Source organism: Bufo bufo, chromosome 5 (assembly GCF_905171765.1).
Source record: "Bufo bufo chromosome 5, aBufBuf1.1, whole genome shotgun sequence".
Taxonomy (NCBI): domain Eukaryota; kingdom Metazoa; phylum Chordata; class Amphibia; order Anura; family Bufonidae; genus Bufo; species Bufo bufo.
The window spans coordinates 222,333,229-222,354,197 of record NC_053393.1 but is presented as its reverse complement, the minus strand read 5'-3'; the positions used below and the strand labels follow the sequence as shown (position 1 = coordinate 222,354,197).

The window sequence follows — 20,969 nt, the reverse complement described above, 5'->3', positions numbered from 1 at the left end:
TCAGGTTTTGACTTTTACACTTTTTCAAGAAAGCAATACAATATTGTTAAATACCTACCAATATACAACAATGCCCCTGCTCAGCCATAGTAAATGGCACATTTGGGGCGCTTGTGACTTGAAAGACGTAATATCGTACACGGTGAAAGGATGTGGCCACATCTGTCTGCCTTATGTCAAAAGAAATGACAATTCATTAAACTGTCATTTCCTTGCAAGAAAAAAAAATGATGGTTCTCAAAGAAGCGACTTCCATTGTCATCCTCCTATTTCTACTCCACTTTCTTAAATATTTGGACCAATGAGTTTTATTAAGCTCTTCTGAGGACCATCTAGCTATTACAGCTATCAAACATGGAGGATGGATTAATCAGACCGGTCCCTGTTGGTTAAGGATTACTTTCAGACGCTCTGAATAATACTAGCCTGTCAAAATACCGTTTGACACTAAATTTTACCCACATTTTGGCTCAGAACATAGAAGTAGCTCAGACAGAGCAGATGGATTTTCCAAGCTACTCAAAGGACACATGCACCAATATTCAAAGGCTTTTCACCAGAAACACAAAGCTAGATAAAACCCTTTTCAGCAAACCAGAGATATTGGGAAAGAAAATAATGCAGTTCCTGCTTGGCTTGTTATTACGGCACTCTGATGCAGAATGCACAGCAGATTAAACAGTTTGTATTATTACTTGTAGATACTGTGCATATTGAATTATAGAAGGAGAATTAAATTGCTCCCATCAAATGCACATGCACATACCTCGGATACAAAAATTCCTGATAAAATAATTTTTTTATTTTTTTTTGCCTAATGAAACGTTTTTAACCACTTATAGGGGCACTAAGAATAAAACCCAGACACATTTTCCACTTCTGAAAGAGATCTTCTTTGTTTACACCAAGTTAGCAAAAAGAAAAAAAAAACTTAAGCAATTATTTTTTTTCCTTTACTCCTTCTGTATTTAGAGTTACATTCATTGGGCTTAAATCTAGATAACATTCATCCAGGAAAATAAATGTATTTGGCTTGTTTTTATCTTATTTAAGCTGAACCCTGCACAGTCATAGCAGAAAAAATATATTTTGGGAGTTGGAAATGTATTAGTTCCCAGGCCAAAATAGGAAAAAGAAAATATTACATTAGAAAAAAAATAAAAATAAATTCGTGTATAGTCAATTAAAGATTTAAACAATTAAAGATTTAAAGTTTCCGTTTGTGATCCGAGCTGGTCGTAAATGGGCCATCGTCTTACAGTCCAAAAAAAAAAAAACATACTGTATATGTTACAGGCAATGTGTGATATGCAGGTACTGCATAGAATGGCTATCATTTTTGGGGGCAAAGTACAGTATATCTGTAAAGATATAAATGAGAACCTTCACAGACAAAGTACAGTATGTATTAAGGTTATTTCCGTCAGACCTAATAATATACTTTACCTAGAATTATGTAATAGACAACAGCAGATACAATGAAACCCCAAAGTAATTAAAAATATAATGGACAATAGAGATAAAAAAATATATATATCTTAACAATCTTATATCTGAAACTTAAGGGGATTTTTCATGACTTTTATACTGATGACTGATTGGTGGAGGTCTGAAACACCCGGGACCCCACCGATCAGATATATGAAAAGGCTCAGCTTTCTTTAGATCATGTGAAGTCACATTCATCAGTCACACTCACAATGCCTAGGGCGCAGTTCAGCTCCATAGAAGTGAATGGGGCTGAGCTGTGATACCAATCACAGCCACAATACAATGTACAGTGCTGTGCTTGGTAAGCTGAGAGAAGACCGTGCCCTTCTAAAACAGCTGAATCTCGCTGCAGTTCCTATTCTTTTCCAGTTCTGTGGATGAGAATAACCCTGTCTAATGATGGAAGTATTTAAAAAATGGAATGCACATGGAAGCTACAGTATCTGCCTTTCAAGGATCTTTTTTTGGGGGGATCAATAATTGGGCAGGGCCATGAACATAAGGCCTAAGGCTGCAGTTTGGTCATTTTACACACTGACTAGACATTCTATAGAATACCTGGGGGAATTTGCAATTTTAACTTAAAGGGGTTGTCCGCTTTTTCACTATTGATGACCTATCCTCAGGATAGGTCATCAATATCAGATCACCAGGGGTCCGACTCCCGTCACTGATCAGCTGTTTGAAGAGATAGCAGCTCTTCTCTGTTTACCTGCTCGCTGCAGCAATTGTAGCAGTGAGCAGTGTCATTACAATAATGGCGTCTCCATTCACTTCTATGGGACAGATCAGTCTGTTCAAGTCAATAGGACCGAGCTGTCCCAACAGAAGTGAATGGGGATGCCATTATTGTAATCACACTGCTCACCACTACAGTTGTTGCGCTGATCAGGTAAACAGAGAAGAGAAGGCAGCGCTTGTACAAGTGCTGTTCAAGGAGCTGATCAGCGGATAGATCATCAATAGTAAAATGAGGAAAACCCCTTTAATTCATCTTTTTTTTTTTCTGAGGTTTTAGGCAGTGGTATAATGCTTACGATTGCAGGGGGTGAGATCATGATGAGGCCAGAGGGAAAGTGGCAACACCAATGTCTAGTGCCATTTTCTCAGGATGCAGGTCCAGTTGAAAAGCATTGTGGTACAGAAAGCTATTGTCTCTCCTGCACAGCCTATCAGTCCCTAGACCACTATTGGTCACTCTTGTAGCTCACTGTCCACTCCATGACACATGCTTCTGGCAACACTTGACAGTGCCGCTATCAAAGAACTAGCTCATTAACTCCAGGTGGTCTCTTCCTCAGCACAGGAAAGACCCACATTACAACTCCCAACCTAAGGACTCATGCACACGAATGTGTGCCAGCCAGGCCAGTATTGCGGCCAGCAAACAGCGGGTCCGCAATATACGGGCACTGGACGTGTGCGCACCGTATCATAGATCTGGACCCATTCACTTGAATAGGTCCACAATCCAGAAGAAAAAATTTAGTGGAAGGCAATGGAAGCACTACGGGGTGCTTCCATGGCATTTTAGTTTGTTCCCCCGCACCGCAAAAAAATAGAACATGCTCCATTTTTTTGCGGTGCAAACATATCTCGGACCCATTCAAGTTGAATAGGTCTGCATCCATCAGCACCAGCTACACGGATGGTGCACGCTCATTGGGGACTGCAATTTGCGGTCCCCAATGCATGGCACAGGCGGCACACGTTTGCGTGCATAAGCCCTAAGGTCATCACTACTACTTCAGCTGCAGTCGGTCTTATCCATGCAAAGGGACAAACTCGCTCCAACTGGCAACCAGATCCTGGCCTACCACTAGAACAAATCCAAGCACTTAGGTTTTGCTACTCATGCAGATCTTCTGCTTCCTCCCTGATTGCCACCAATCCTTGTCATTATTTAGGTTTTTGTCTATCCCCTGCTAATAGCATGGTTGCACAGCACATACTTCCTTGTGAATGTCACCCAGAAGACTGGGTGTTGTTCAGTCATAGCATGCCTCCCAAGTGTCCCTCTTTTGGAGGGACAGTCCCTCTTTTTGACCCAAGTCTCTCTGTCCCTCTTTGATCCTTAAATGTCCCTCTTTTTGACCTGGGGAATTAATACATAAATGTCCATTAATACATTTACATATATACCTGTACATATACAGTGCAGACCAAAAGTTTGGACACACCTTCTCATTCAAAGAGTTTTCTTTATTTTCATGACTATGAAAATTGTAGATTCACACTGAAGGCATCAAAACTATGAATTAACACATGTGGAATTATATACATAACAAACAACTGTGTGAAACAACTGAAAATATGTCATATTCTAGGTCAGGGATCAGCAACCTCCGGCACCCCAGATGTTCTGAAACTACAACTCCCAGAATGCTCTATTCACTTCTTTGGGAGTTGTGAGAACAGCCAGGCATGTTTGCATGCTGGGAGTTGTAGTTTCACAGCAGCTGGAGTGCCGAAGCTTGCTGATCCCTGTTCTAGGTTCTTCAAAGTAGCCACCTTTTGCTTTGATCACTGCTTTGCACACTCTTGGCATTCTCTTGAGGAGCTTCAAGAGGTAGTCCCCTGAAATGGTTTTGACTTCACAGGTGTGCCCTGTCAGGTTTAATAAGTGGGATTTCTTGCCTTATAAATGGGGTTGGGACCATCAGTTGCGTTGAGGAGAAGTCAGGTGGATACACAGCTGATAGTCCTACTGAATAGACTGTTAGAATTTGTATTATGGAAAGAAAAAAGCAGCTAAGTAAAGAAAAACGAGTGGCCATTCATTACTTTAAGAAATGAAGGTCAGTCAGTCAGCCGAAAAATTGGGAAAACTTTGAAAGTAAGGGCTATTTGACCATGATGGAGAGTGATGGGGTGCTGCGCCAGATGACCTGGCCTCCACAGTCAACGGACCTGAACCCAGTCGAGATGGTTTGGGGTGAGCTGGACCGCAGAGTGAAGGCAAAAGGGCCAATAAGTGCTAAGCATCTCTGGGAACTCCTTCAAGACCATTTCAGGGGACTACCTCTTGAAGCTCATCAAGAGAATGCCAAGAGTGTTCAAAGCAGTAATCAAAGCAAAAGGTGCCTACTTTGAAGAACCTAGAATATGACATATTTTCAGTTGTTTCACACTTGTTTGTTATGTATATAATTCCACATGTGTTAATTCATAGTTTTGATGCCTTCATAGTCATGAAAATAAAGAAAACTCTTTGAATGAGAAGGTGTGTCCAAACTTTTGGTCTGTACTGTAGGTACTTGGCATAAATGAATAAATATCTGAGCAGGCTAAACATGTAGTACACGTAAATGAATAAGAAACTGTAAAAAAAAAGCATGTTCACAAGCTGCAAATGTGGGTACTCTGCAGCAGACATAAGCTGGCAGTAAGTAAAGGTCTGCATCTGTCTTCTCCTGCTTTTCCTCATATTGAAATGAATGTGGTGTGAAACCTGCAAGTGAACGCAGCTAGGAAACAGAACTGAGCACTTTCAAGAGGTCCTGTCACCTCTCTTGACATGTCTGTTTTAGTAAATAACTGGATCCCACATGAAATAACAATTCTGGAGGATCTTTTCTTTTGACTATCTGTTGTGCCATTCCTCTATTATTCCTACTAGAAGTTTATGAACGAATGCAAAAGTGCTACTGAGTCCCTACAGTGATGCAGGTGGCGGACTATTCAGGGACAGCCCATAAACAAGTACGGTAGTTATTGATTCAGACAGGTCCTCTTTAAACTCTTGTAGAAGCTCTTGTCTATGGCTAGCCATACATACTAGTAACATGTCAGCCAATAATCTAATATTTAATCGAATATGTACAAGCGCTGACAGGAGTCTGGCCGTCGCTTATCTCTGACTATAATCATGCAGTCTTTTATTGGGGGAGTCATTTTTAATTTGAGCCATCTGGCTGGAAGCACCCTTTGTGTAAAATCATCTTTATCTTAGACCATAATCAAATAAAGTTCTTATAAGAACCATACTAAAACGATTGTCTATAATGTATGTCTACAATGTCTATAATGTCCATCGTTAACCCCATGAGCCCTGGATGATTTTTCATTTTTGAGTTTTTGTTTCCTGCCTCTCCAGAGCCATAACTTTTTTATTTTTCCATTTCCTTTGTATGAGGTCTTTCTTTTTTTCTGGGACAAGTTGTATTTTCTAATGGTACTATTTAATATTGCATATGATGTACTGGAAAGCAGGAAAATTCCAAATTGTGGAATTGGAAAAAAAAGCAATTCCACCACAGTTTTATCGGTTTTGTTTTTACAGTGTTCACAAAGCGGTAAAACTGACTTGTTAGGCTACTTTCACACTTGCGGCAGTGATCCAGCAAGCAGTTCCGTCGCCGGAACTGCCTGCTGGATCAAACAATCTCCATGTGCAGTGGCCAGGTACGGGTGGATAATATACTGTATTTGTCGTGACGCCAATTGCAGCATGCGCAGGGTACTATCCCAGGGCCCTTCCAAGGTGTTATAATGCATATCCCAGGTTAGGAATGCCAGAGTGGTGTAATGGCCTATAACGTCTCTGTAGTGTTGTGGTAGTTGTGTCACGGTGTCTCCTACCTGGGTATGGCCGGACTCCTGGCTCACTTGCAATACATTTGAGTGTAGTGATAGTAGGAATAATAGAGGAACTTGGCAGAATAAATGATGTCCTGACCTGTAGATAAAGGTCAAATGTTGCTTTACTTGAAATAACTTGCATCCAGGCAGTATACAGCTTTGGTCTCTTGGTCCCAGCAGGTTTTGGCAATCATTGGCAGGAATGAATACTTCTGCTAAAAATGTAGAGCTTGCAGGATAAAACATCTGCTAGGTAGCTCTGTAACTATGGCAGGATTAGCTTCTGCACTTATCTGGTACCTTCTGCTTTGTGGGCACAGACTATCTGAGGAGGAATTGGCTTCTCCTAGGCACTGGACTTATCTCACAGATGGATTCTCAGGGGATTCTTAGAACTCTGGAGGCTGTCTATAGTTTTCTGCTGTTCTCATCCAGGTGAGCTGCAGGTGCTCAGACTGGCAATATGGTCAAGTCTCAGCCGAGACTAGGTCCTTGCTGTCTTAACTATGTAGGGGAGCTCCACACACACACACCCTACCCCTAGCAGGGGGTGGGCTACACGCTCACTAACTTCCTTCTCCACCCATGCTGCAGGATGTGGGACCAGCCCACCTCTGCACAGAGGGGGAGCTAAGCTGGAATAATCCATTCCAGCTCAGATTCACAAAACATTAAACTGTACTTTCCAATGGGTTGCTGCCACCTACTGGTAACCAGGCAAATTACATGAACAATTGCTTTTAACATAGTTTTGTATGCACATTTGTGGAAGACATAATATAATGTACATCAGATGACAGTATAAAGGCTCTTAGAAGATAGTAGCGGGGTAGAGGCATGTAGTAACACAACTTTGGGGTGTTACACATGCAAACGGACAGAATTTGTAGACGGATCCAGATGCGGAACCGTGTTATAAATGCATTGCAAGAACGGATCCGTCTCTTCGTATGCCATCCGGAGAAACGGATCCGTTATATATTTTTTTCACATTTTACCATGCGCAGACCAGAAGGACGGATCTGGCATTGCGGTATTTATAATGACGGATCAGGCACTAATACATTTTAATGTAAATCAATGCGGCATTCCGGCAACTGATCCGGAATTTTGGACGGAGATAATACCGCAGCATGCAACAGTATTTCCTCCATCCAAAACGCCGTTCAGTGACTGAACTGAAGACATCCTGATGCATCCTGAATGGATTTCTCTCCATTCAGACTGCATGGGGATGAAACTGATCAGTTCTTTTCTGGTGTTGAGCCCCTATGACGGAACTCAGTGCCAGAAAAGAAAAAAAACGCTAGTATGAAAGTACCCTTACTTTCATTTTTGAGTCAGTAAGATTAGAGCGATACAACATTTATACGTTCTTTCTCGTGTCTTTGAAAAAAAATATATTTTTATTTTCATCACCATGTTCTGACCCCCATAACGTTTTTATAGTTACATCTACAAAGCTGTGTGAGGGCTCATTTTTTTGCAGGATGATCTGTAGTTTTTATTGAAATGAATTTGAGTGTGTTTGACTGATTGCTTTTTATAAAAAATTTTAGGGAAGTGAAGCGACAAAAAATGGCAAATAGGCCAGTTTGATTTTTTTTTTTTCTGTTACGTCCATTACCATACAGGATACATATATTTATATTTTAACAGTTTGGGGATGTTACAATTTTATTTATTTTTTTAACCCAACCCCCCCAGGGGACTAGAATATGTGATCTTCAGATTGCTTTTAGCTTACATTTGCACTGCACTGTAAGCTCTATTAACTTTTATTCTTTGGAGCTCTGCCACCTGCAGGCTTCCATAAGAACTACACCTCTGATACACTGAGTTTCTTCAGAGAGACCCAGAACATCTGTGCGAATGAACAGGTTGATTGCCATATAGGGGAGCTGTTCCTAGCCCAGAAGTTCAGCACTTCCGGGTTTACAGTACTCAGATGCCGTGGTCACATTTGGCCGTGGCATCCGAGGGGTTAATTTTTGTTTCAAACTGCAGAGGGCTAATGTCTGTGATCGGCGATAACACCTATCGGAAACATTAGCCCTCTGCAATTTCAAACAGCAGAAACCCGGTAGCTATGGCACCCGCTGCGCTCGCGAGTGGGTGTCATATATAAACAGACAACTTCTGCCGTACATGTACATTTCAAGATAATAGTAATAGGCTTTTAACTAAAGCTTATTGGACCGATTTGAAATCATTTAACTAAATTAATTGCAAATAAGGCTTAACATTTTGTAGTTCAATTAACATGAAAAATCATGAAACAGAAGCCAAGTGGCCTGCTATTACAAAATCGATGATGTGCCTTTAAGTGTATAAAGATTGCATAAATAAAGGAAAAGCATAGCACATCAGGAAGAATGGTCCCATAGTGAGTAGAAGATGGCCAAGAATCAAGCAACAAGTACTTCAGACAATGCTTAATTTTGAAAACATCATAAATCAGCATAAGCAGTGGCGACTCTAGGATCAATATATAGGGGGGGGGGCACAGAAGATACACAGTCAAAAATGGGGGGGCACTAATAATTTTCACCAGCTAATCATACTACTGAAAAATACTAAAGCAGCCGCTTCCCCTGCAGCTACGCCCCTGATGCGAGGGTAATATAATTAAGGGGTATCAGGGTACATTGGGTGTAATATAACTGAGGAGGGCTATCAGACATTATAAAGGGGTAATATAGCTTACATTACCCCTGTATTATGTCCCTGATAGGATAGCACTCCTCAGTTAGGTTACCCCTGTATAATGCACCCTGATACCCCTTAGTTATATTATATGACTAAGCGATATCAGGGTACATTACACAGGGGTAATATAACTGAGGGGTATCAGGGTACATTATACATGGGTAATATAACTGAGGAGGGCTATCAGACATTATAAAGGGGTAATATAGCTTACATTACCCCTGTATTACATCCCTGATATGATAGCACTCCTTAGTTAGGTTACCCCTGTATAATGCACCCTGATACCCATTAGTTATATTATATAACTAAGGGATATCAGGGTACATTACACAGGGGTAATATAACTGAGGGGAATCAGGGTACATTATACAAGGGTAAATGTAATATAACTGAGGAGGGCTATCATGGGACATTATACAGGGGTAATGTAAGCTATATTGCAACCGTATAATGCCTGATAGGCCTCCTGAGTTATATTACCCCTGTATAATAATGTACCCTGATACCCCTTAGTTATATTTTATATTATATAACTAAGGGATATCAGGGTACATTACACAGGGGTAATATAACTGAGGGGTATCAGGGTACATTATACAACGGTAATATAACTGAGGAGGGCTATCAGGCATTATAAAGGGGTAATATAGCTTACATTACCCCTGTATTACGTCCCTGATAGGATAGAACCCGCCGGGATCATATAACTAAGGGGTATCCGGGTACATAATTATACAAGGGTAATATAACTCAGGAGGCCTATCAGGCATTATAAAGGGGTAATATAGCTTACATTACCCCTATATTACGTCCCTGATAGGATAAAACCCGCCGGGATCATATAACTAAGGGGTATCCGGGTACATAATTATACAAGGGTAATATAACTCAGGAGGCCTATCAGGCATTATACAGTGGTAATATAAGTTATATTACCCCTTGTATAATGTACCCTGATACCCCTTGGTTATATTACCCTCTGTATAATGTACCCTGATTACCCTCAGTTATATAACTGAGGGGTATCAGTCAGGGGACATTATGGGTAATATTATAACTAAGGGGTATCAGGGTACATTATACAATGGTAATATAACTGAGGAGGACTCAGTGCTATATTACCCCTGTATAATGTACCAATTATACCCTAAGTTATAGGGGCATCAGGGACAGGTTGAGGAGGGGCTGCGCGCAAACCAAGCAGGAGGGAGGGCAGGCCATGAGGCGAGGTAGGTGGGGTATAGGGGTACATACTTTTTTGTTAAACTTTTTAGCAGGAGCAGAGAGAACTCAGAACATCAAGGCAAGGCAAGGCAAGGCACTCACTGGCAGGCGGCAGCAATTTGCATAGTCCTTTCGCGCAGGCGGGCAGGCATGCAGCAGCGCAGCTTTGCGTGTTGACGACCGTGACGTCAACTCGTCTCTGCGGCTGCCACACTCCCAGCCTGCGCCCGCCCTGCACGCTCTGCCTCCGCGAGTCCGCTGGGTCCGAACGCCGCCCCCACTACGGCACCACCCCATCTGTCATGTGACTCTCATAGACGACGGACTGACTGTATAAATCTCTTCTCTGTCAGTGTGTACTTTAACTTTAATCAGACACTGACACTGAGTCAGTAGTGCGGGCGGCCCGCGCAGCAGCGGTGCAGCAGCAGTGATTAGCGTTAGCGATTCAGCGAATCAGCGGGGGGGCAAGGAATGACCTGGTAGGGGCAATTGCCCCCCCTTGCCCCCCTGTAGCGACGCCACTGAGCATAAGGATTATTAAAATCTATCACATGTAGCAGACGTGGCAGCAAGTTATCAGAGAATAAAGGTCCTTTTATGCTGACCGATCATCAGGCCAGTGATCAGGGATGGGCGGTTGTAGTTAATTGATCCATGTAAAGTGACTGCCAGCAATTAGCTGATCAATGAGCTAATGCTCATTTACTGGGTGACTGTGTCTTTCAGCTTGCACCAAAAATCATTGTTTCTATGCAGAAGATTTATAAAGGTATAAATTTGATCACATACATTTAACCCCTCAGATACCATTTTAAAATGTGACCGGGAGCAACAAGAATCGGGAGAGCCGTACTGTATGTCGTGTGCGGCAGCCTGTGTACTCAGAAGTGGAACAGGGCTGCCTGTGTTACAGGGCTGCCCCTGTGGCAGGGCTCCGTAGTTATTCTCATAAACTCCAATGCTAATTCAAAATATAATGCAAAATATTATATATATATATATATATATATATACAGTTGCAAGAAAAAGTATGTGAACCCTTTGGAATGATATGAATTTCTGCACAAATTGGTCATAAAATGTGATCTAATCTTCATGTAAGTCACAACAATAGACAATCACAGTCTGCTTAAACTAATAACACACAAAGAATTAAATGTTACCATGTTTTTATTGAACACACCATGTAAACATTCACAGTGCAGGTGGAAAAAGTATGTGAACCCTTGGATTTAATAACTGGTTAAACCTCCTTTGGCAGCAATAACTTCAACCAAATGTTTCCTGTAGTTGCAGATCAGACGTGCACAACGGTCAGGAGTAATTCTTGACCATTCCTCTTTACAGAACTGTTTCGGTTCAGCAATATTCTTGGGATGTTTGGTGTGAATTGCTTTCTTGAGGTCATGCCACAGCATCTCAATCGGGTTGAGATCAGGACTCTGACTGGGCCACTCCAGAAAGCGTATTTTCTTCTGTTTAAGCCATTCTGTTGTTGATTTACTTCTATGCTTTGGGTCGTTGTCCTGTTGCAACACCCATCTTCTGTTGAGCTTCAGCTGATGAACAGATGGCCTTACGTTCTCCTGCAAAATGTCTTGATAAACTTGGGAATTCATTTTTCCTTCGATGATAGCAATCCGCCCAGGCCCTGATGCAGCAAAGCAGCCCCAAACCATGATGCCCCCACCACCATACTTCACAGTTGGGATGAAGTTTTGATGTTAGTGTGCTGTGCCTCTTTTTCTCCACACATAGTGTTGTGTGTTTCTTCCAAACAGCTCAACTTTGCATCTGTCCACAGAATATTTTGCCAATACTGCTGTGGAACATCCAGGTGCTTTTGTGCAACTGTAAACGTGCAGCAATGTTTTTTTGGACAGCAGTGGCTTCCTCTGTGGTATCCTCCCATGAAATTTATTCTTGTTTAGTGTTTTACGTATCGTAGATTCGCTAACAGGGATGTTAGCATATGCCAGAGACTTGTAAGTCTTTAGCTGACACTCTAGGATTCTTCTTCACCTCACTGAGCAGTCTGCACTGTGCTCTTGCAGTCATCTTTACAGGACGGCCACTCCTACGGAGAGTAGCAGCAGTGCTGAACTTTCTCCTTTTTTAGACAATTTGTCTTACCGTGGACTGATGAACATCAAGGCTTTTGGAGATACTTTTATAACCCTTTCCAGCATTATGCAAGTCAACAATTCTTAATCGTAGGTCTTCTGAGAGTTCTTTTGTGCGAGGCATCATTCACATCAGGCAATGCTTCTTGTGAAAAGCAAACCCAGAACTGGTGTTTGTTTTTTATAGGGCAGGACAGCTGTAACCAACACTTCCAATCTCATCTCATTGATTGGACTCCAGTTGGCTGACACCTCACTCCAATTAGCTCTTGGAGATGTCATTAGTCTAGGGGTTCACATACTTTTTCCACCTGCACAGTGAATGTTTACATGGTGTGTTCAATAAAAACATGGTAACATTTCATTCTTTGTGTGTTATTAGTTAAAGCAGACAGTGATTGTCTATTGTTGTGACTTAGATGAAGATCAGATCACATTTTATGACCAATTTGTGCAGAAATCCATATCATTCCAAAGGGTTCACATACTTTTTCTTGCAACTCTATATATTGTAATTACCTAGAGGGGAGAATCGTGGATGGTCGGTACGTCTAACTGAGGATGTATTCCTCAGTGATATAATACCCGGGAAGTAGTACGCCAGTAACATTAGGTTGCTGGGAGGTTTTGATTAAAGTGGATTTTGGGTCCGGGTTTTAGGAGTGACCAGAGAGTTTGGGTGGGACCGGTCACTACCGTACTCCATCCAGGTTTTTTTCCTAAAGGTGTGGTCAAAGAGGCTGGGGAGATCTTAGCTAGGAAGATCAAATGTGAATGGGCTATCTGAAAGCTGAACAAGCTGGGCTAGGAGTTGGTCTTAGAAAGATCCCAAAGAGTGGTGAGATTCTACTGTTTTGTTACCCTGCTTGGACTGAACCCAGGGTGTGGGACTTTATGTTATCAAATATGTGTGGGTTGAAGAAAGCTTAAAGGGACACTGACAGGCCAAAACAGCATATATAGTTAGATATATCACATTACAGGTCTTATAGAGTCTTTTAAAAGCATATAAGTATCCCCCCTGTCCACCTTATAAAGAGCGAAATATAAAGTTTTATAACCTGCTTCTCCGGTCAGCAATCTGCCCAAGGGGCGGCGTTTTATGTGAAAATGCGCCCAACCAGCCTTCCCAACTGCCGTTTGAAGCCCCGCCCAGCTCATCATTATTCACTTCGCTGGGCGGCGGCTAGAACTCTCCCCAGTCCCGATCCTGCGCCTGCGCAATTCAATCCTCCGGGCATTGTTCATGCCCAATCTTCTGCGCCTGCGCCCCGCCGTGCCGTTAGATCGCGCCTGCGTACACACACCAGCCTGCTTCTTCGAAGATGCAGGCTGGTGTGTGTACGCAGGCGCGATCTAAAGGCACGGCGGGGCGCAGGCGCAGAAGATTGGGCATGAACGATGCCCGGAGGATTGAATTGCGCAGGCGCAGGATCGGGACTGGGGAGAGTTCTAGCCGCCGCCCAGCGAAGTGAATAATGATGAGCTGGGCGGGGCTTCAAACAGCAGTTGGGAAGGCTGGCTGGGCGCATTTTCACATGAAACGCCGCCCCTTGGGCAGATTGCTGACCGGAGAAGCAGGTTATAAAACTTTATATTTCGCTCTTTATAAGGTGGACAGGGGGGATACTTATATGCTTTTAAAAGACTGTATAAGACCTGTAATGTGATATATCTAACTATATATGCTGTTTTGGCCTGTCAGTGTCCCTTTAAAGCTAAAGCTTGGGCATGTTTATTATTGTTTGCTGGATTAAACTCTGCCTGTGGTGAAGACTAAATTGACGCCTGTGTGGGTGAACAGTGACTAAGTTGAAACTCCCACTATATATGTAAGTGTGTATATATATATATATATATATATATATACATTCAGGTTCATAAATATTGGTACATCTATACAATTCTAAATTTTTTGGCTCTATACACCACCACAATGGATTTTAAATTAAACAAACAAAATGTGTTTTAACTGCAGACTGTCAGCTTTAATTTGAGGGTATTTACATCCAAATCAGGTGAACGGTGTAGGAATTACAACAGTTTGCATATGTGCCTCCCACTTGTTAAGGGACCAAAAGTAATGGGACAATTGGCTTCTCAGCTGTTCCATGGCCAGGTGTGTGTTATTCCCTCATTATCCCAATTACAATGATCAGATAAAAGGTCCAGAGTTCACTTCAAGTGTGCTATTTGCATTTCAAATCTGTTGCTGTCAACTCTCAAGATGAGATCCAAAGAGCTGTCACTATCAGTGAAGCAAGCCATCATTAGGCTGAAATAAACAAAACAAACCCATCAGAGAGATAGCAAAAACATTAGACGTGGCCAAAACAATGTTTGGAACATTCTTAAAAATAAAGAACGCATCGGTGAGCTCAGCAACACCAAAAGACCCGGAAGACCATGGAAAACAACTGTGGTGGATGACCAAAGAATTCTTTCCCTGGTGAAGAAAACACCCTTCACAACAGTTGGCCAGATCAAGAACACTCTCCAGGAGGTAGGTGTATGTGTGTCAAAGTCAACAATCAAGAGAAGACTTCACCAGAGTGAATTCAGAGGGTTCACCACAAGATGTAAACCATTGGTGAGCCTCAAAAACAGGAAGGCCAGATTAGAGTTTGCCAAACAACATCTAAAAAAGCCTTCACAGTTCTGGAACAACATCTTATGGACAGATGAGACCAAGATCACCTTGTACCAGAGTGATGGGAAGAGAAGAGAATGGAGAAGAAAAGGAACTGCTCATGATCCTAAGCACACCACCTCATCAGTGAAGCATGGTGGTGGTAGTGTCATGGCGTGGGCATGTATGGCTGACAATGGAACTGGTTCTCTTGTATTTATTGATGATGTGACTACTGACAAAAGCAGCAGGATAAATTCTGAAGTGTTTTGGGCAATATTATCTGCTCATATTCAGCCAAATGCTTCAGAACTCATTGGACGGCGCTTCACAGTGCAGATGGACAATGACCCAAAGCATACTGCACAAACAACCAAAAAGTTTTTTAAGGGAAAGAAGTGGAATGTTATGCAATGGCCAAGTCAATCACCTGACCTGAATCCGATTGAGCATGCATTTCACTTGCTGAAGACAAAACTGAGGGTAAAATGCCCCAAGAACAAGCAGGAACTGAAGACAGTTGCAGTAGAGGCCTGGCAGAGCATCACCAGGGATGAAACCCAGCGTCTGGTGATGTCTATGCGTTCCAGACTTCAGGCTGTAGTTGACTGCAAAGGATTTGCAACCAAGTATTAAAAAGTGAAAGTTTGATTTATGATTATTATTCTGTCCCATTACTTTTGGTCCCTTAACAAGTGGGAGGCACATATGCAAACTGTTGTAATTCCTACACCGTTCACTTGATTTGGATGTGAATACTCTCAAATTAAAGCTGACAGTCTGCAGTTCAAGCACATCTTGTTCGTTTCATTTCAAATCCATTGTGGTGATATATAGAGCCAAAAATGCTAGAATTGTTTCGATGTCTTGTTTCGATGTCCCAATATTTATAGACCTGACTGTATATATATATATATATTTGTGTGAGGCACTTACGGTAGTACAGTGAAGAACCTAGGAAATCAGGGAATAAGCGTAGTCGGTTGTGGTGTGCCGAAACCGAGGATGAGGTAGGCCTGAGAAAGAAGAGGGCCCACCCAAGGAAAGAGATGTGGAAGAAATGAGTTATAAATGAGTGGAGTGGTGGGAGGGTCAAGTTCAGACCTCGGACGGTGCAGGAGCCAGGTAGGGGGGTGCCCTAAATAGGCTGGAGGCGGACCTCAGCCCCTCCCACAAATCCAGGCCAAAGCCTTCACACTTGTGTGAGGCACTTACGGTAGTACAGTGAAGAACCTAGGAAATCAGGGAATAAGCGTAGTCGGTTGTGGTGTGCCGAAACCGAGGATGAGGTAGGCCTGAGAAAGAAGAGGGCAAAATGAAATAAACACTTTATTGTATTCGATATACATGAAAGCTCAACCCGACATGTCTTGGAAAGCGTTTCTTAACTCCCGTGTTGGATTGGGAATGTAACGTGTGAAAGCGGATGACTTCCAGCGCCCCAACTTCTTAATGACATGAGCCGGGATGTTGGCACTGGAGGCCGTGGATGCGGCCCCGATCCGAAAGGAGTGCCCAGAGTAGTTGGATGCGTTGAGGCCTAGTTGAGTGAGGGATGACCTGACATAGATCATAAAGGTGGTGGTGGTGAGTGCAGACCCACGCAGTTGAAGTAGTGGCTGACAGGGTAGGAGCTTGTGATGCTGTTTGTATGCGTCCAGAACCCCGACTGGGCACCATCTGTTCTGCGTAGGGTAGTATGGAATGTCCACGGGTGAGAGCTGACTGCTTTTGGAGCGAGGTAAGGTTAGGATATAATGATCCCCGTGTTTCGTCAAGTGGGAGACTAGTAGACAATGTGTGGTTTGGGTCGCCGAGGTCGTGGTGAATTCCCCGGGCCTCAGGAATCCGTAGAAGGCCAGGTACATCGCTGTTTTGATGATGGAGTTGGTAACAGCTTCAAAAGGTCTGGTGTCTAATAAGTCGGATAATGCCTTGAAAATGTGACTGTTAATGGGCAGTCTCTGTGTCGGCCGTGCGGGTTCTGTCCTCTGAATGCCTTTGAGTATGGTTTTGATCTGGTGTGAGGCCATGAAACTGATGTTGTTAGGGTGTATGATCAGCATGTGATGTTGAATGCCGGTGAGATAGAGTTTGATGGTGTTGTATGACAGTTTGAGCTTGAGGTGGCAAAAGGAAGCAAACCCCAGCAGGGAAGTCATGACAAATGGGTGCGTGATGTTGTGTTCCAACAGGAACTTGTTAAACAGTGTGAATGCTCTGTTGTATGACCTGCGTGTGTTGTCTGATAGTGCCGAATGGGATAATAACTGGCTATGGCGCATGATGACATCTAATCCAGAATGAGCTGGTGAAATGACGGGGTGATGGAGGCCGTGGGTGACGCTGACGGGAGAGCCTGATGAAACGCCTGAAATTGGAAACGAGACAGATTGTCAGCTGCCGTATTGCACCTTCCCGGGACGTGGAAGCAGTGTATGAAGAAATTGTTGCAAGCTGCCAACCAAGTAAGCCTGCGCAGGAACCTCATGATAGTGAGGGATTTGGACCGACCCCTGTTAATGATCTGGCAGGTTGCCTGGTTGTCTGAGTAGCATCGGACCGACCTGTTAGCCCATGAATGACCCCACGCCACGGCGGCCGCCACGATGGGGTAGATCTCGAACAGAGCCGAGGTAGTGGAGAATCCCTCCAAACCCTGGACCGCAGGAGGCCAGCTACCCCACAGCCAATCGTTCCCAAAAATGGCCGCGAAACCTGTGGTGGATGCCGCATCCGACCAGATTGATGGGGAAGAGTCCGACAGCTGAGGGAGGAACATGCTCCTGCCGTTCCAGGCGGACAGAAATCTCCTCCACATACCCAGATCTGCAGTGGCGTGGGCATCCAGGGGCAGCCTGTGAGAGTCGTGAAGGAAAAGGGGGAAAAGGCGCAGAAGCCGTGAAATGAACGCGCGACCCTGGGGGATGATGCGCATGGCAAAGTTCAGGGACCCCAATAGGGACTGTAGTTCCTTGCGATTGCAGTCGCCGAGTTGAAGGTAATTGTCTATGTGGTTGAGAATAACCTGGATCTTCCCGAGTGGCAAACTGGCTTGCATAGAGGCAGAATCCAACTGAATGCCCAAGAAGGTGATGACTGTGTCCGGCCCCTCTGTTTTCTTTGTGGAGATGGGTACCCCAAGTTCCCCGAACAGCTTGATGGTGGCCCTGAGGCTGGCGGGAGGGGAGATGTTTTCCTCCACGAGTAGAAAGTCATCCAGGTAATGCAAGACCATCGGGCATCTTGCTACGTTCAAGAGCAACCAGCAAAGTGCCTCCGCGAATGTGTCAAAAATGGCTGGGCTACTTTTGGATCCGAAGGTCAACCGGGAGAAAAATAATAGTTTTCGGACCACTTGATGCCATGAAGGTGCCACAGCGATGGGTGAATTGGTAGCAATTTGAACGCATTGGCGATGTCGGTTTTGCTGAGCCATGCTCCGACCCCTGCTTGCCTGATGGCGGTGATGGCGTGATCTATAGTGGTGTATTGGAGTGAGAATTCCTCCGACGGAATGAGGGAGTTGAGACTGGGGTCGGCTGAGCCGTGTGGTGCCGATAGATCGATGATTAGCCTCTGTTTCTGGGAAGATTTCCCGGTGACGATGCCAATGGGATTGGTGCGCCATGTGGTGAATGGGGGTGTCTTGAATGGTCCTAGCACGAAACCCTCTGCAACTTCCTGGGCTATGAGGGCGTCAATTGCGGTGGGGTTGCCTTGGGCGGATAGGAGATTTAGACATTCCAGGGTGCCTGTCGGCATGTGCAGGATGCCCGTGTGGAAGCCTTCTGTCAGCCCTGCCACGAGGAAATCCGTGAGATGTCTGGATGGGTGCTGAGACATAAATGCTGAAAAAACCGGCATATTTATGGTCGATAGATACGGTTTAGAAAACATTTTATTTGGACACATTGATCTAGCATGTGCCCGGAAACAATTGGTACAAATGTGCAACAACCTGCACCCGCTAAAATTGCAGGATCCCACATTGAAATTGTTGCAAATCTGGGATTTGCCCAGAAACTTGATTGGCCGCCCCAGCTTGTCCCGGCTTGATTTCTCCGTGACCCCGGAGGGGCCGGCCGCTTGAGAGGGGGCTTGACTGTCCGCTGCGTTTGGGCAGAAATTGGTGGTGTGGGCAGTGGAGGAGCAGTGCACACAAGCTGGCGTCCTTAGGCCTGCGAAGTGTCGGCAAAAATGACAGTGTCGATTCTTGCCCAGTTGGAGCGGACTCCGTACTGGGAGAAAGCCCCTGCCACCTTTGCCGAAAAAGATCTATGGTAGTCATAGAATGCCGACCCCCCATATTTGTTGCCCAGGTCCACCAGCTTGTGCATGTAGAGGTCAAACTCCTCCCTTCTGTTAGGGTAGACCGTGCAGATGACCTCCCTGTAGATGCCGAAAGCCAACACAAATTCTGGAATAGACAGTTTTCTATTGAGGCGGGCATCCCTAGATTTAACCACGACTGAGACATCGTCGTAAGCATAAGTTTTGTTCTCAACAGTATCTTGAGAGGCAATCAGGAGGGAGGCCAGGTTCACATCCTTACCTTCCAGAATGTCCCTTTTCAAGTGCTCCGGTATCATGTGCGCCGGGCTGACTTCTTGGTCATCTGGGTTGATGGATGGCACGCCCACTGGCAAACCGGATGGTGCCGGTGACGCTGCCGGTGGTGGCCCTGCCAAGGAGAGGGATGTGGTGACCGACTCCAGCCTCTCTAACCTGTCGTTGACCCTGGACATGGACGTCATCAAAGAGGCCAGCATGGCGTGTATATCCCCCGTGCTGGACTGGCTGGGTCCTTCCCCTGCCTCCGCATTACTGGTTGACGTGCGTAGTAGTCGGAAAAACTCCGCTTTCCTTGCCGTGGCGGGGAAGGGGATCTGCCGTCTCTTCAATTCCGCCGTGATACGCGGAATTGTCCAGGCTCTGATGGATGCTGGGCTGGCAAGATCGTCTCCTTGGGCTAAGGTGATGGATCTAGCCGGAGTGCCCGGAAGGGAAAAGTTCTCAATTCCTTCCAGAGACATGCTAAAACAGAATAGTTTGTTAGTGTGGGGAAAACACAGGACCGTGCTGGCAAGCTAGCTATGCCGGATGGCGAAATAATTAAGCCTAGGATGGTGACAGATGAGGCCCTGCTAATTGCCGAGCGGCTTGAGAGGCTCTATCTATGAGTTGGCGCGAGGGGTTGATGAGGCCACTGACGTGGTGGCAGGAGTGTGAGGCCTCTCGGTGACTTGTACGACAGGACTAGGGAAAGGGAGTGACAGGTGAGGCCCTCTCTATGCAACAGCGAGGCGGCTTACTAACGAGTGGCGCGATGGGCGGCTGCCTCCGAGCGTGTGAGGCGGGGTGTTGGCCTCGCGGACCACTGACTGATGGCGAAGCCAAGAGGGGGTTAATCTAGCGGGATTCCGAAGCCCCTGATGCCAGCACGCTGACCCTAACGGGATGGACTGAAATGTAGGAAACAAAAACGATTGAGCAGGTGTACGTACCTGGTAGCAAGAAAAAGTCACTGGATACGTGCAGCGTAAATAAGTCTAAGCTTGACCGCCTAAAAGAGGGGTAGACAGAAAGTGTTATGACGAGAGTTGACTGTGGTCTGAACGTTTAGCATGACCTGAGAGGATTGCGCCGTGAGTTGCAACGGTGACCCGGTATGGTATGGAAGGTATGTGAAATGATGCCCCGTGCTGTGGCGGAAGGTGTGAATACGGACCTTTTATTTTTTTATTTTTTGGTTTTACTGGGATATTGATGTTCTAATGGAAACGGGGTTTTGTGTTTTTTTTTTTTTTCATATGGCGGGTTTTTTTTTTTTTTTTTGGGGGGTTTTTTTTTTTTTTTTTTCTTATGGCGTTTTTTTTTTTTTTATATGGCAGGTTTTTTTTTTTTTTTTTTGGTTTTTTTTTTTTTCATATGGCGGGTTTCTTTGGTGACTGTATGAAGCGTATGGATTTTTAATTGTACATGGATGTTGGCCTGGCGGGTGTGTTCCCTGATGCCGGCTCTTGTGATGATGACTTGCGCCCCCCCCCCCTGGATGCGCTGCCTGATGGAGGGGAGCGGTAGCTGGATCTGTGGGGCTGGTGCAGGGGTGTGCAAGCGGCACCCCTTGGCTCCCCACCCCCACGCACACAGCGCACGCGTGCGGCACCTGTGGCCGGCCGCCAGGCTACCGCGCATGCGCCGCC

The 20,969-nt window shown here is 44.6% G+C and overlaps 1 protein-coding gene across 1 annotated transcript; it reads right to left on the bottom strand.

Annotated features, from left to right (window-relative positions):
* Positions 1–18,087: 18,087 nt before the first annotated feature.
* Positions 18,088–19,799, bottom strand: LOC121002473. The gene is made up of 2 exons (XM_040433925.1): positions 19,319–19,799; positions 18,088–18,614 (listed from the first exon to the last, which is right to left on the bottom strand). The coding sequence occupies exons 1-2, from the start codon at positions 19,797–19,799 to the stop codon at positions 18,088–18,090; spliced, it is 1,008 nt and encodes a 335-aa protein (XP_040289859.1).
* Positions 19,800–20,969: the final 1,170 nt, after the last annotated feature.